Source organism: Cervus elaphus, chromosome 9 (assembly GCF_910594005.1).
Source record: "Cervus elaphus chromosome 9, mCerEla1.1, whole genome shotgun sequence".
Taxonomy (NCBI): Eukaryota; Metazoa; Chordata; class Mammalia; order Artiodactyla; family Cervidae; genus Cervus; species Cervus elaphus.
The window spans coordinates 35,959,780-35,976,868 of record NC_057823.1 but is presented as its reverse complement, the minus strand read 5'-3'; the positions used below and the strand labels follow the sequence as shown (position 1 = coordinate 35,976,868).

At 45.4% G+C, this 17,089-nt stretch overlaps 1 protein-coding gene across 2 annotated transcripts; it reads left to right on the top strand.

Moving 5' to 3' along the window:
* The first annotated feature begins 10,700 nt into the window (after positions 1-10,700).
* Positions 10,701-16,689, top strand: LOC122700934 (protein FAM170A-like). Of its 2 annotated transcripts, XR_006342883.1 has the most exons (5): positions 10,701-11,632; positions 13,444-13,584; positions 14,377-15,154; positions 15,402-15,461; positions 16,213-16,689. XR_006342883.1 is itself a non-coding variant. In XM_043913958.1 (4 exons), exons 1-4 carry the CDS (start codon positions 11,563-11,565, stop codon positions 15,406-15,408), a joined length of 996 nt encoding a protein of 331 aa, XP_043769893.1. In that variant the 5' UTR covers positions 10,701-11,562; the 3' UTR covers positions 15,409-15,583. The 2 variants fall into 2 exon arrangements, 1 of the variants encoding a protein (XP_043769893.1); XM_043913958.1 differs by lacking the exon at positions 16,213-16,689 and having other exon boundaries at positions 15,402-15,583.
* The last annotated feature ends 400 nt before the right edge of the window (positions 16,690-17,089 follow it).

Here is a 17,089-nt window from a genome sequence, read left to right as displayed (position 1 = left end):
GAAGACAAGCAAGTCCCAGGCCCTTTCTCTAAGAACTTGGAATCTATTAAGGGAAGTGGAGCGCAAACTGGAATAATCTGTGCTGTGTGGGGAAGCTTAACATTTACTGCCCATCCTCCACAGGCCAGGCACTGTGTCAGGCACTTTATAGAAGACGTGGCAAGATCGGAGTATCATCCCCCTTTCTAGGGGAGAAAGCAAGGCTTAGGATAAGCTGTCCTGGGTCAACATTATAAATATGGCTGGGCTTCAGAATTAGGTGGTTCAGATGACAGACTATCTCCTATGTTGTCCTAATAATATGAATTACATGGGATTCATTTAATGGTTTAATGTGTTAGATATCCTTCATGAGGTTTAAAGATTTATGAAATAGTTCACTAAGGTGCATCATGTTTTGAGATGACAATTTTTGACCTGGGGTATTTTGAGGAATCGGGCAAATCAAATAACTTTCAACTTCCTCAAAGGAATGTACAAGGCAGAAAACGTTACCCATTTCTCACGCTTTTATGTTTATTGGGTGAGGCTTATGGATGGTCTTTGGGTGGGGGAACAGAAGAGGTCTGGATAACCTATAGAGCTACACTGTGAAAGTGAAAGTCACTCAATTGTGTCTCACTCTTTTCAACCCCATGGACTGTAGCCCACCAGGCTCCTCTGTCCGTGGAATTCTCCAGACAAGAATACTGGAGTGGATAACCGTTCTCTTCTCCAGGGGATCTTCCCAACCCAGAGATCGAACCCAGGTCTCCCGCATTGCAGGTGGATTCTTCACCATCTGAGCCACCAGGGAAGCCCATTTTGTTGTTAGTCACTCAGTTGTGTCTGACTCTTTGTGACCCAATGGACTGTAGCCCGCCAGGCTCCTCTGTCCATGGGACTTTCCAGGCCAGAAGACTGGAGTGGGTTGCCATTTCCTTCTCCAGAAGCCTATTACTTGGTAAGAAATAATGGTTTTGAATTTTGACTTCATTACTTTAAAGTGGCTGCATCAGCTCAGTAAAAGTTAGCAGAGATTTTTTTTCTTCTTCTTAAAAAAATGTTTATTTGGCTGTGCCAGGTCTTAGTTGCAGCATGCAGAATCTAGTTCCCTGACCAGGGATCCAACCCAGGCCCCCTTGCATTGGGACCATGGAATCTTAACCACTGGACCACCAGGGAAGCCCCTGGAGTTAGCAGTTTGATGTGGCTACCAAAAAGCCAGTCTTAACAGAAGCATCTGTGATGGGTAAGGTAAGAACCCCACCCTATTTTGCCTTGGTCAGACCTTGGTTGGAATACTGTGTTCAGTTCTGGCAAATGAGCATGCATGCCAAGTCACTTGAGTTGTGTCTGACTTTTTGTGGCCCCATGGACTGTAGGCCACCAGGCTCCGTCTGTCCATGGGCTTCTCCAGCCAAGAATACTGGAGTGGGTTGCAGGGATCTAACCCACATCTCTTATATCTCCTTCATTGGCAAGCATGTTCTTTACCACTAGTGCTACCTGGGAAGTCCTCCGAGGAATGTGCATTAAGACCAATATAAAGCAACTAGGACATATTCAGGAGAAAGTTTGGATATCAATGAGGAAACGAAGTCTGGATGTTTGAGGGAATAGGGCTGTACTGCTGAATAAAAGGCTTGAAGGTCTAAGATAACAGTCTTTGAATATTAGAGGGACTGCCTTAGAGGAATGTAGTTTTTTTTTTTTGGTCTGTGGAGAAGAAGATGCAACTGGAAGCAACAGCCTCTGGAGAAGTGGATTTGTCTTTGCAAGGGAGAATTTTTCCTGTTATTTTTGCCTGAATGTGTAAGGTTTTTTAAATAAAGTGATGGATTCCCCATCCCTGAAGGTCCTGGAACATGTGCCCAGTAATTACTTGGTGGAGCCATGGCAGAGGAAATTCAGAGGTATCATGGGTTGGGTTTCATAAGCATCAGAGTCCTTCCCAACCCTAAGCATCTCAGCACCTATGGACTGAGCACCTTCCAGGCTTTGGCTTCACTTTTGTCACCAGGGTTGGAATATATTTTGGGGCATGGATAGATGGATGAGTGGCCAGGAATATGAAGAATCTACAATAGCAAAGCAGTACTTGGTTCCCTGTAATTGGGTCTGCCATTTAAAAATTTTGCCTTTCCTATATACTAATTTGCTTGCCTTAAACTGTGGGCACCTGAAGGTCTTTGCTGTATCTGTTTAATTTGTGATCCTCAACATAGCACCTCATTCCATGCAATTGGGTTCTTATGAAAGTTATTTGACAATGATTTTACCAGGTATCAAGTATTGTCAGGCTCTAATAGTAGGAGAGTCTAACTTTGCTGTATGTACAAACTCTAGGTTTGTAAAACTTGTGACTGCATGCCCTCCCCAGGGAACCACAGAACCTGAATTCTTTCCCAAATTTCAACAAGATGGCAATTTCAGGACATCTAAGAGACAGAGAACCAAAGTGATTCACACTTCAAATTAACCTTAAAAATTACCCAGATGCTATTTACAGTGTTCCCAGCTCTCTGTCAGGTAGGCGTATTCAACTGTTTTGAAACTCTAGCTCTTTTTACCCATTTAAGTACTGAAAGCAATTGACAGACATTTTTTTGCTTACAGCCTACAAATGAACTCTTGAAGTGTCAATAGTAAATATTCCAGCAAAAGGAGTAGCGGTTTGACCAACTTCATCGCTTTCTGCAGGGCAGACTCTCGGCTCATGGCAACATCTAATCTTCAGTGACACAAGTTGTCACACCTAGGAGTAGGTTACCAATTCTTTTCAGAGCTATAAACAGCAGAGAAACATGATTTATAGACTAAGAGGCATTTTAAGCATGGTATCCATGAATGTTTCATATTCCCTCCTTCATTATGGATACTTTGTCCATTCTTTGGAAGAGACTCTGAGATCTTGGTTGGATTCTGTTAATCTCATTTACTTCCATGAATTGATGTCAAGTGGATTAGATTCATGGAGGAGATTTTCAAAACTCTACCAAATGGATTTAGAGGAAGATGGAGCTCAATTCATATTAATCCTTTGGCCCAGAGGTTTTTCTGGGCACTAGTCATCATCTGAGTTTGCTTTCTAAGGCAGCTTCCTCTGCTTAAAGTTCATACATAGCAGCTAAGTCTCTGATGGGAAGACATCCTTTACAATTGTGAATTTACCCCAATCTCTGGGATCCTTTATAAATAAACTTAGAATGCTCTTCTTATCCCTAGTTTTTGAACTCTCTGAGTCTTAGCTCAGGTTACCAACAGTATTAATTTCCAGTATATAAATATGTCTTACATCCTTAATACATTGTTTCACACAGGGGCACCATCTTAGAAAGATGTCATCTGCTGAAAATTTATGAGGATGTTGACTATTTATGTTGGTACCTTTTCACCGTCTCTCCAACATCTACCTCTATACCAGATAGTATTTCTTTTTTTCCTCATCACTATATTTTCAAAAATGTTTTTAAAATGGCCTAATTCTTAGCCTGTTTTTCCTTAGTCTTTGCTAAAACTGTGACTGACAGTGAGTTAGGTTAAGATACCACTTATGAGATTATTTGTATTTTAATAAAAATCTTTGAAGGGTAAAATATTCAAAGTACTGACTCTCTATGGTTAAATTTTAGGTAGTGCAAAAATAGTTTCAGATGGAGATGAAGGGGTTTGGGTGGGTTACATAGGACATGGGATGAACAAGTCTCCCACTTTGGTTCAAATGTATGAACATGGTGAATGAACATCTTTCTTAGCATAAAGAGATGGCACTTCTGTGCTTGTGAGGGAGCAAATAAGAGAGGCTACTGGTCATGACCTTGTTTGGCCTAGGGAGGAAGAAGATCCACTACTTTGGCAATTTATTTAAGCTTTTAATTTTTGTGGGGTAGGGGAGCAAATAGGCGAGCTCATACTTGAAGCTGAATCCAGCCTCTGCACCCTGAAAGTGAAAGTGTAGTCCGACTCTTTATGACTCCTTGGGCTGTAGCCCACCAGGCTCCTCTGTCCGTGGAATTCTTTAGGCAAGAACACTGGAGTGGGTTGCCATTCCTTTCAGGGGATCTTCCAGACCCAAGGGTCAAACCCAGATCTCCTGCATTTCAGGCAGATTCTTTACATTCTAAGCCACCAGGGAAGTCCAACTGACATTGAATTAAATCTCAGAGACAAAGTTTTGGGTGAAGTAGAAAAGAGTAGCTTTATCCCTTTGCCAAGCACAGGGGACCACAGTGAACCACTGCTCAAAACTGTGTGTCCCTGACTTGGAGGGGGAGGTGAGGAATTTTATAGAAATGGTTCAAAGAGGGCATGATCAGCTTGTGGACATTCTTCTGATTGGTTGGGGGGTGGGCGTGAACATCATCAGCCTTCTGGTTCCACCTGGTCTGGGCTTTACATGTTTGTGGCCAGCATACCCTTAACTTCTCCCACCTGGTAAAGATTTAAGTATCTGCAAAACAGCTTAAAAATACTGTTACATATATCCCTTGAGAGGGAACTAGGACCCTGCCCATGGCTGCACTATTGTTTAACTGTTCTTCTCTTGTCTCCTCAACCTCTCCCTTTCCTAATTATCAACTTTTTGAACCCGGAACATGCTAGAACTCATATCACATGCTAGCAAAGTAATGTTCAAAATTCTCCAAACTAGGCTTCAACAGTGGAGAAGGCAATGGTACCCTACTCCAGTAGTTTGGCCTGGAAAACTCCATGGAAGGAGGAGCCTGGTAGGCTGCAGTCCACGGGGTCGCTAAGAGTTGGACATGACTGAGCGACTTCACTTTCACTTTTCACTTTCATGCATTGGAGAAGGAAATGGCAACCCACTCCAGTGTTCTTGCCTGGAGAATCCCAGAGATGGGGGAGCCTGGTGGGCTGCCGTCTGTGGGGTGGCAGAGTTGGACACGACTGACGCGACTTAGCAGCAGCAGCAGGCTTCAACAGCATGTGAACTGAGAACTTTCAGATGTTCAAGCTGGATTTGGAAAAGGCAGAGGAACCAGAGGTCAAATTGCCAACATCCACTGGATCATAGAAGAAACAAGAGGTCCAGAAAAACATCTACTTCTGCTTCGTTGACTATGCTAAAGCCTGTAGATCACATCATACTGTGGAAAATTCTTAAAGAGATAGGAACACCAGACCACCTTACCTGCCTCCTGAGATATCTGTATGCAGTCAAGAAGCAACAGTTAGAACCAGACATGGAAAAATGAACTGGTTCCAAATTGAGAAAGGAGTATGTCAAGGATGTATATTGTCACCTTGTTTGTTTAACTTATATGCAGAGTACATCATGTGAAGTGCCAGACTGATGAAGCACAAGCTGGAATCAAGATTCCAGGGAGAAATATCAGTAACCTCAGATAACCAATGATACCACCCTTATGGCAGAAGCAAAGAAGAACTAAAGAGCCTCTTGATGAAAGTGAAAGAGAGAGTGAAACAATTGACTTAAAACTCAATATTCAAAAAACAAAGATCATGGTATCCAGTCCCATCACTTCATGGCAAATAGTTGGGGAAACAATGGAAACAGTTACAGACTTTATTTTCTTGGGCTCCAAGATCACTGCAGATGGTGACTGCAACCATGAAATTAAAAGATGCTTGCTCCTTGGAAGAAAAGCTATGACCAACCTAGACAGCATATTAAAAAGCAGAGACATTACTTTACCAACAAAAGTCCATCTAGTCAAAGCTATGGTTTTTCCAGTAGTCATGTATGGATGTGAGAGTTGGGCAGTAAAGAGGCTGAGCACTGAAAAATTGATGCTTTTGAGCTGTGGTGTTGGAGAAGACAGTTGGGAGTCGTTTGGACAGCAAGGAGATCAAACCAGTCAATCCTAAAGGAGATCAGTCCTGAATGTGCATTGGAAGGACTGATGCTGAAACTGAAACTCCAATACTTTGGCCAGCTGATTTGAAGAACTGACTCACTGGAAAAGACCCTGATGCTGGGAAAATTGAAGGCAGGAGAGAAGGGGATGACAGAGGATGAGATGGTTGGATGGCATCACCGACTCGATAGACATGAGTCTGAGCAAGCTCCAGGAGTTGGTGATGGACAGGGAAGCCTAGTATGCTGTGGTACATGGGGTCACAAAGAGTCAGACGTGATTGAGCGACTGAACTAAACTGATTGGAGCTCAGGGCAGGACATGGAAGCTGAATGAAGCCTGTTTCCTGTAATCAAGGTGAGGGGGACCCAGAAAGACTTTTTTTGCCTAGGAGTCCCACAGGGTCCTGCTCGCTATCATACTTAGTGCAAGGAGCTGTGGAAAATTTGGGTATAAGGAATCTTGGCCTCTACCTTCCAAGGGTTCACATCCTGTGTTGTGAGGAAATCAGACACATCTATTAAGAGTCTCCTCAAATAAAGAATATAAGAAGAATTATCACAGACGTACAAGTAACTTGCTATGAAAATGTGTGGTCCATTCTCAATGGGATGTCTGGAAGAGTTTCTTGTAGAAAGTTGGGATTTTAGTTGAACTTAAAAACAAGTTGTACTTTGAAAACTTGCACTTTTGAAAGAAGTGACTTGAGCAAGGGGCTATCCTCTGATTGAGGGCGGGAAGTTTGACGTAGCTGAGTGAAGGCTGGAAGGCAAGTGTTATGTTTAGCTTGGAAAACTCAGTAGGGTCTTCAGCCCTGCTGGGTGTTGTATGTTTGGTTGAATATTTTAGATTTTTATTCTTCTCATATTGAGAAGCCATTTAAGATTTGAGCAGGGGAACAATATTCTTAAAGAAAATAACTATGACTAGGATGCACTGAAGGGAAGGGGAATGACATACTCATTTATCTACAATTTGGGTAAGAGAGGAAGATTGCCTCTAATTCATTAGATGTGCATTGTATCTGCAGGAGCAAAATAAGCAGCATATCTTAATGCATAAATCTTCCTCCCATGTACACGTTCTTTTTCATCACGGAGCAAGTATTTGGCAGCCCAGTCATCTTTAAAGTAATAAGAACAAAGCTATTTGGAATAAATGTTTCAGAACCATTTGTTACTTTGCGCAGACCTATGAGCAAATAGGGACTGAGCTAAAGCATTTACCCTGTAATGTGGTTCTGCAGGGGATGCCACACTATCATATATACTTTTATCTTAGCTAAACTCTGTTTCCACCACTATTACTCAAAGAACTGAAGTGTCAACAAGATAATCAGAAAGCAAAGTGGGAGTCAAGAGTGTTTCTGTCATTGTTTCTTAAAGTCTCAGGAAGATTATTTTCTTTGTATTCCCTATATTCAGAATATAAAAGCCTCCCAGACATCTAATCTTTACCAGGTCAAACATTTCAAAAGACAGTGAGACTATTTTCCAATTGCTTTTCAGTTTAAGGTAAGTGTTTTAGGGGCTTCCAAACCCTCCCTCTTGAATCTATTTATAAAAAAGAAACAAAACAAAGAATAAAGTAAATGCAATATGATCCCAGCTACATTGTCCTGGTATAAAAATTCCAACAGAGCCTAGTGGAAAAAGGTTCTGAATCATGATCTAAGAGATCTGAGTTCTAGCTCTAATTTTGTGAATGCATAGCTTCACAAAAAGCTATGTCTTGTCTTGTGTTTAATGGGGAGATATTAGAATTTTTCTGTATAGTTTCTGTGCTATTCAGGAGTATTGTTCACAATTATTTTTGCCTAATGAATCTAGAAAATGGGGAGACATACAATAAGATTGTGGTCCACAATTTTGGGTGGACATGATGTGTGTTACTCTGGGGCCAGAACTCACATTACTAACGTAAGGCTCCAGAATTCTTTCTGTCTACAAAGATGGTTAAGAGTGACAGCTTTGTCAGCCTGGGTCCAGGAATAAGGACTATGAGGATCAGAATTCCTAGCCAGCTCATAATGGACGTGCACAAGGAGTCAGAAATGAACCTTTGTTTTTTTAAACCATTGAGATTTTGGGGAATTACTTGTTACAATGAAATGATGAAGTTTATTCTGATGGATATGGTCTCCAAAGAGTATAACTGGGGTGCATGGGGAAAGCCTTAGGGATATTGAAGTTCCTTCTTTTTCTTAAGTTTTCTATAGATCAATGTCAGAGCTGCTTTGGGGGGAATTGTTTCCTATTACTGAAAATACTAAAATATAGACTGTACAGTCTCTTGAAGGCAGTGATGTGGGAATGAAGGTGGTTGTGTGATATAATAAGGCATTGATGTTTGGTTTTCTATATTTTTGGCACAGAGCTCTGAAAACCTTTGGAATTTCTTAAGTGCTGAGAGCAGTGAAAGTGTCGTTTGTTACATTAATGAGGTGACTTTTGGAAACCAACTAAGGGTGGAGGCGGGTTGCTAGTGGAGCCAGCCAAGTGATTAGAGGGTTGAAACTTTCATTCTCACCCCTCTGGGGAGGTCAGAGAGGACTGGAGGTTGAGTGATTCACCAAAAGCAAATGGTTTATCAATCATGTTTATTATGAAGCCTCCATAATAACCCAAAAGAAGGGGTTTGGACTGCTGCTGAGCTGGTGAACATGTGGAGACTTGAGAAAAAGGCATGCTCAGAGAGCAGGAAAGACTTGGATCCTTTCCCAATGCATCTCTTCCATCTGACTGTTCCTGAGTTTATATATATATATATATGTGTGTGTGTGTGTGTGTGTGTGTAACGTTATATATATATATATAATTAGTAATATGTAGTAAGTAAAATGTTTCTCTGAGGTCTGTGACTCCACTTTGTGTGAATGAATTAATCATGCTCAAGGCAACTGAAGCACAGGTGGCAACCTTGATTTGCTACTGGCATCTGAGTGTGTGTGTGTGTGTGTGTGTGCGCGCGTGCGCTTGTAGGACTGAGCCCTTCATCTGTGGAGTCTGACGCTGTCTTTGACTAGGTAGTGTCAGAACTGAGCTGCACATACAGCCCCTGGTATGTGGTCCCACTTGGTGGTATGGGGAACACCCTGACCCTCCACACTGGACTTGGAACTATAGCTGACTCTGGAACACTGTGGGTTTGAACCTGTGGGTTTGAATCCACCTATAGGTGGATTTTTTTTTTTTATTTCAGTAAATACACATCTTTAGAGTCAACCAAACATAAATCAAGTTTTTATTTGAGGTTGGTTGAATCTGTGGATGTGAAACTTGTAAATACGAAGGGATCAACCTGACAGTACTTGAACTCACTGGTCAATCTTAACTTCATTAAAAATGGGACAATTTTTGTACTTTCTGTTGCAAAGCAATAGGATAGCACACAGCATCACTTACAAAATAAGCTTGTAGTGATGTGAAATTGCATCTAAATCGAATTAATTCTTTAGCTCTGACTGTTTATAAGGAAAATTAGGTAAAAGGGCGCATCTTAAATAACATCACAGGAATATAGTCAATAGACTTCTGTGGAAAATTCTACAGGATAAATTACTTAGTTTCTTCAATAAATCAGTGCCAAAAAGGGGGGGAGAGCTGTTGTAGACTAACAGACACATCTGCCAGTTGCAACAGGTGGACCTTGTTTAAATTTTGATTTCAATGGACCTTGTATAAAAAAGACATTTTAACCCAGTTGGAGGAAATTGAGTATGGCTTGGTTATTGTGCTAAGAAGAAATGATGATTAAATTTTGGGGGTGAGATAATGATGTTGTTGTTATGTTAGAAACAAGTTCTTATCTGTTGGAGATAAATACTATTACATTTAAGGAGAAATGACATGATGTCTGAGATTTGCATTAAAGTAGAACACTTCCCCCACCCTCCCCAAACTCCTAAACTAAAATAAATGAGCAGAAAGCTAAATGTGAGAGAGTGTGTGTGTGTGTGTGTGTGTGCGCGTAGCAGAACAAGAATGGCAGAATATTAATAATTGTTGAAACTGAGTGGTGAGTAAACAGCACTGCATTCCTACTATATCATTCTCTTTACTTTGTGTATGTTTAAAAATTCCTACCGCCAAAAATAATCAAAAGAAAAAATCCTCCTTGTCCCTTCTTTTCTTGGGATCCACCAAGAAACAGGAAGATTTACTCTCATCAGCAAACCCTCCCGAGGCTGTTGATGTCCTGTCTTCACTCCCTTCGCTGCCAGAAACTTTCAGCCATTCTGCAATGCCCTTGCACGTGGGGGCCCGCCTCAGTCCCCAGGGTGTTTCTAATGAAAGCAGTGACTTCTGGGAGTCCACGCCATCCAGGGGTGCCAGCACTGCCACTGGATCCTGGCCAGCACCTTGAAATGAGGTGTGCCCTAATTCTAGAGTGGAGTCAGGAGGCTCCAGATGGATTGCCACTTTTAACTGGTATAAATTACAGACCACAAGCAGAGGTGTGCAAGAAATAGTATGACAATTTTTTTTTACAACTCCATTTAATTTGTATTTTAAGCCTTGATCCTGCTGGTGTCCTGTTCGGATTTCCACCCGTCCCTATTTGGAAGTCATACAGGGCCAAGGTTTTGAGGGAGGGGACGGAAGCGTGGTCACTGTTGACTGCAGCACACAGTGCAGTGAAGACGTCCATCCGCTCGGACACCTTCCCTCCTTTAGGTTTGCTGGCTTCTGTGCCATGCGGGCCTCCCTTGTGGCTCAGCGGTGAAGAATCCACCTGCCAATGCAGGAGACCCAGGTTCGATCCCTGGATCAGGAAGATCCCCTGGAAAAGGAAATAGTAACCTGGTCCAGTATTCTTGCCTGGAAAAGCCCATGGATGGGGAGCCTGGCGGTCTGTAGTCCATGGGGTCAAAAAGAGGCAGACACGACTGAGCAGCTGAGCAGGCATGTGCCAGATGTGGGACAGATTGCCATGATTCTGCTTGCATGCACACGACAGCCATCTCCTTCTAGAATTTTTGCCCCATCTACCCCTCCAGCCACACTTGAGAGGCCTTTTCTCCTCCAGGATCCACAGACGTCCCTCTCTGACTTAATTAGCGCCTTTCAACACTCCAAGAGGAAAACAAGACAGTATGTAATTTAAAAAACCTGCTTCTGTTACATTTCTGCTCAAGTATTGTCTCTTTTCCATGGTGTTTGGGATTTCAGAAATAAAAGCCAAGATCATCAGCATGCCATTGCTGCTACACCCTGCCTGGTTCTTCCACTGGCCAGCGAACGCAGGCTCTGTTACCCACTTGAATGTAGAAGGGAAAGAGTGAAATAAAGGGAGAAAAGAAAAAAAAAATAAACAGGAACAGATTAACATCTCAAAATATCCTGCTACATTTGAAAGATGTGAGAGTTGAGTTCATGGGCGAGGTTCTACGGGGAAAAAGGAATTGTTCTTGAAAAACGAGGTCTGTGCTGTTGCAGAGACAGCATTGCCCCTAGGCCCACAGAATGCTCTGATGTCATCGCTGAGGTCAGAGAATCCTGCCGTGGGCCTGGCGACCTTTGAACCTTAACAGCCCTGCGCTGTGGAGAGCGCTGGGCAGTGCTGCTGCTTTAAGTGGTCCGAGTTCTTCAGCCACTTTGGAGACTCGACTGCTTTTAACTCGATTTAATTATCAAGTCATTTCAGAGGGTCTCCGGAGAGCCAAGAAGGGCCAACCTGTAGCCAAGAGGAGGAGCTGGACGTGTGGCATCTTCTTCGAGGGGGTCTTCTAGTTGGGACGATGAAAAGGCGACAAAAGAGGAAACACCTGGAAAATGAAGAGTCCCAGGAGACTGCCGACAAGGGAGGAGGTATGTGGGGGCAATTTGTCTGGGGCACAGGGGTTTCTGCCAACCTGAGCCTTCTCTAGGAAGGGGGCACTGAGAACCTGTTACATATGAAGCAGGGAGCAAGATACCATCACAGTCTCGGTGATGTTGCTGTAGCCAGCTGGGGGGAGGTCCCCGCGGTGTGAGATGGCCACAGAAAGGCCAGATGCACCAGGCAGGCGGGAGGTTGGTCCTGCTGGTTTGAGGACTCTCCAGGGGCCACAGGCCTGGGGCTTCGTGGCACTCGCAGAGGCTGTATCCTGCCCGCGCAGACCTAGACATGCAGCTTTTCTCAATCTTCGAGTTCTTTCTGCTTCTCTTTGCTTTTTCCCCTGGGCTCACGGGCTAGGGGATGTGAAGGATGCTCAGACAGACCCATGGGTTGCTTGGCCCCTTTTACCAAAGAGGAAAGAGAAGCCTCATGAGCTGAAGGCCTTGTTGGAAAATATCTCAAGGAGTGGAATGCTCTTCAAAAGCAGGTTGTTCGTCTAGGGATGGCGTCCTATAGAAAACATGGAGGTTTTATTCATTCGACAGGAAGAATTTCCTGAAGGAGATCAAGGGAGAGGGGAAGGACCTTCCAGAACCTGAGACAAGGGTGGGGGTGAGAAATGTTGTTAGAGTCCTGTGGGGAGCTCTGAGAGCCATGGCTCCAAGGTGCCTGCGTGTATTAAGTGCAGGTGAGTAGTCACCCTGGGAGAGGGGGTGGTCAGGTGAGGAAGTGGGGCAGAATGGAGCCCACCCCAGAGTTCCAGCTGGAGGCCCAGGCCCCAGATGAGAGGCGCACCTCCCACCGGGCCCAGGGCCCTGGCAACTGTAGGATGGGACCAGGGAGCAGGCAGCAGCTGGGACAGGATGGGGAAAGCAATGACTACCTTGCCCCTTACACAGCAGAATATTTCTGTGTGTGTGTGTGTGTGTGTGTGTGTGTGTGTGTGTGTGTGTGTGTGTGTGTGTGTGGTGGAGGAGGGAGAGTGGGGAGAATGGGGGTGGAGTGCTTATCAGATATAAAGTCTGCATGGTAAAGTTCTTGTCACCGTGCTGGGACCTGGGTGACCCTCAGAGTATGTAAGGGGTGTTTCATGACACAGTCACTCATATACTCATGTACACTGTGATATAGCGGAAATATCACAGCCCTCCACACATAAGCTCCTTATTAAACCACACATTGAAAATTGGGTGTCCTGTATTTTTGTTTGCTAACTCTGGCACCTGCTGACATATTATGTACTGATTATATTTTTATATTATTTATATATTTTTGTAGTGTCTGTCTTCCCCCACTAGAATGCTCAGCTTTCCCAGAGACCAGAATAATGGAAAAGTGCCAGATACATAGTGACTGCTCACTGAATCTTATTGAATGAATGAATGAACACGAACCATAAATACAAGCCACACCATGTAATGAGGAAGAGTTACATGTCCCATAATTCCTGAATTGTAAACAGAAACCATACACACAAGTGCCACAGACACAGATACACACATTTGCACTGTGCTTACCACACTGACTCCACACTTATCACAGACTTAACTAATACACATCACTCATATTTCTGTATACTTACAGTCACCTCTCAGACCTACATTCCCCCAAATACACCAACAGAATAGTTATTGATTTTAATTGAATTCTGGAGTATATACCAGGAAACATGCTCCAAACCATGTGTATTCACTGCACCTAACATGTGTCAGACACTTGGTAAATATTTGTTGGACAGACGACTGATGAGCAAACATGTCCAAACCACTATCTCTCTCTCAGCCTCTAATTTCTCTCCTAGGAATCTCAAAATCACAAGAGGATCCCCCTCAGCTAGGATGCAATGCAGTGGCCCAAGTCTGCCCCCAAGGGGCGGGGGAGGTCTCTTCTGCCTCTGAATACTTCTCCTGTGTTTCTTCTCCACGCAAGCTCATCCATGGTGGTAAGGGTGCGGGGATCCTTGAGTGTAAGGGTGCTTGGCTCTGGAGCAGGGACACATAGGTCCCAGCGAGGCTGAGCAGAAACCCAGGGTTCTCAGAGGTGGTCAGGGCCCTGTGGAGGAGCCTGGGGAGGACATCTGAGCTATTAGGAGGGCGTGGACCAAGCTCAGCGTGGGGGTGTGTGAGTCTTGGTCCCACCATGATGGGGAAGTTAAGGAGAGGGGCTGGAGAGGTCTGGGCTTGAAGTGGAGGGCAGAGGGACCAGGTTTAGCATCTTCGGAGGGACATGTAGTGCTCGTCTGCCTTTGTTTCCAGAGAAGGACAGAGTTCTTGAGCTCAGCCCAAGGGCAGGACCATGCCGCTCAGGTCCACACACCTCCCATGTGCATCTGCTCTCCACTCATAGCCATTCTCAGCCCAGAGACCAACCCCAAGCAGGTGATTCCCCAGGGCCTTCCTCCTATACCACAGCCCACCTTCCACAAGTAACACATCAGTGATATTCTCCAACTCACCTGCTCCTCGTAAACACACCCACCAGCATCCCTCACATACCACAGCATGCCCCTGCACCACACTCCACACCCCTGCATACAGATGTGGCTCCAGTATCTGCTCCCCCGCCCACAGATGAAGAGCCCACAGATGCCAACACATACTCCACCCCATCCTGTGGCCAACAAACCCCAGGCTCATGACACAACTGTGTCACCTGGATGTCCCTCCCCACACCTGCACCCTCTGCTCCTGGAAGGACCCATGCATGTTCTTATGTTCCTAATTTCCTTTCCCAGGAATCTGGAAGTTGCATCGAGACAGTCCCCAGCCTAGGGCACCCCTAGCCCATCTTCAAGAACAAGGGGAGATGGCTCCCCTGTCACCACGTGTCTCCTTCTCCTCCCCTTCATCCTACAAGACCTGCGCAACCTCTCTGCATATGAACAAAGAGAAGAGGGGCATGAAAATATACTACATGCAGGTACAAATGAAAAAGGGCGTTGCTGTCTCCTGGGAGGCAGAGAAACCCTCGGAGTCGCTAGAAAAGCAGCCGAGGATGGAGGAAGTGACCCTTCCTGAGGACGTGCGGGTGGGGACTCCCCCCTCGGACGTGTCCACCAGAAACCTCCTGTCTGACAGCGAGCCCAGCGGGGAGGAGAGAGAGCATGAGGAGAGGGCTGAGGCAGACAGCCCCGCCCCAGGGTCACCCACCGTCGAGGAGAGACCCCGGGCCCGGACACCCGACTGGCTGGTGACCATGGAGACCGGCTTCCGCTGCATGGCCTGCTGCCGGGTCTTCCCCAGCCTGGAGGTCCTGCGGGAGCACGTGCGGAATGGCATCCGCGAGGGCTTCAGCTGCCACGCCTTTCATCTCACCATGGCCCAGCTGACAGGCAAGGCAGAACCGGAGAACACCCCTGAGGAGGAAGCGGAGGACGAGGACGAGGACGGGGAGGACGAGAAGCAGGAGGAAAAGGAGAAGGAGGAGCAGCAGCCTGCGGGGGACGATGTCAGCTTGAGGAGGCCCTGGAGCCAGTGTCCGGGCTGTGTGTTCCATTCTCCCAAGGACCGGAAGTGAGCAGGGCCCAGGGCTGCAGCGGGAGCTGTGTCTTCTCCAGTCCTGTCTCTCCACCCTGGCTCAGAAGGGAGAGGTGGGGCTTTCTCACCTCAGGGGACAACCGAAGCGGGTAACTGGGCCCCTTGCTTCTGGCCCAGGCATTTTAATAAAGTCATGACTGTAAGAGGGAATTTATCCTGAGCTTTTCAGCTTCTCTTGGAAGTTCTCTTTAACTCAAAAGCATCTCTCTTGATTTCCACACAGCAACTGATAATTCACAGGCCAGAAGATCCTGGAAGATGGTGTGGGCTTCTCTCGGAAGAGGTGAGACCTGAGGCTGGCACAGTCTTCTGAGCCTATGCCATGAGGGCCCAGAGGAATCTAAGGGAAGGGGTCGAGGAGATGCTCTGGGTTACCTGATGGCTCTGCTGTCGCATCACCTTGGGGCCCACGCAACGCTCGGGAGGGATTGACCTCTGTTGATTTAGACAAGAAGGTGGAATGTTTTGATTGAGTTTTCTCAGGGTCTCCATGATTGACTTCGACTCTAAGAGGATGTATTGCCAGTAGCTCATCTTGGTAGAGAGAGCCAGGAGTGGTCTGGAAAGAGAACAGGGGCCTCGCAGGACCCCCAGTTTGAGGTCTTGAGAGCCTGTGACCTGAGCCGGGACCTCACCCTGACCACTCTACATAGCCTTCTGGGACAGAGGAGAGTGGAAGAGGGAGTCATATGGAAATGAGGTCCCCTGAGGTCTGGAAATATATTCCAGAACCTTCATTGTGTGATCAGTTCAGTTCAGTTGCTCAGTCATGTCTGACTCTTTGCGATCCCATGGACTGCAGCACACCGTTTCCCTGTCCATCACCAACTCCCAGAGCTTGCTCAAACTCATTTCCATTGAGTCAGTGATGCCATACAGCCATCACTGTGCGATAGTTTGATCTGGAGCCCGACTCTCTGTGGTGTGCGTGGCTCTTGAGCTTCGAGGCAGAGGTGAAGGGTAACTCTGACCAGCAGAGCTCCTGGTGCTTCTTGTCTCTTCCTGTCCTGCCTCATTTGTTTTCTCCCTTCCAGAGAGAAGAAAGGACCCTGGAGAGAGTAGCAGACAGAATGCCAGTGGTCTGAAGGAGGATGAAGGGGCTGGCATTCAGTCCAACATCATATGACAGTATAAACATGACATGTAATAAAGGGTGTTTCCCAAACCTTTCCTGGATATTTTATTTAATTACATTTATCTACCTATGCATCCATCTATCAGTCATCTACATCTATATCTCTAGTGGTTTGTTTGTCAACAAAGTTTCACAGAAGCACCAAAGACCCACCAGCCTTTTCCAGAAGCAGCAGTCCCCAAGCTCCCAGGGTTGATGAGGCTTCTGTGTGACTAGTTTACAAAGACTGGATACCATGTTTTACATGAAAACATGGCAGACCACACTGAGTTCAGGTAAAGTCACTGGGAAGTGGCAGGTGCTGTGGGAACTGTGTCCAGTCAGTCATGATTGAAAATGCTGTGACCAGTAACTTCAGAGGATGGAGGGTGGTGTATGTGTCTTCAGGGTTAGATTGGGAGAGAGACTTGACTGGTTTCACAATGAAACACTGGGACAGAGGAGGAATTCCTCAGTCTTGAAGCTATTGATGGAACAGTTTCCTCCTGAGATGGTAAGACATTATTATAGTGCTGAAAGAGGGGCCATCTGACCTCCATCAGGAATTTGGAGAAAAGATCATCATGTTAGGAGTCTAAGCCAATTCTGATGCATTTCATTTTCTAAATAAATTCTTATTCTAGCCTCTCAAGATTTTGACTGCATCACCTCTGAACTATGTCTTCTCATCACTGCTACCACCCAGTGGAGTCAAAGGCTCTGGGAGACACGGAAGACTCACACTGATGTATGATCCATGGTCTTTAAGGTAAGGGAGGAATAATGTATCTTCCTCA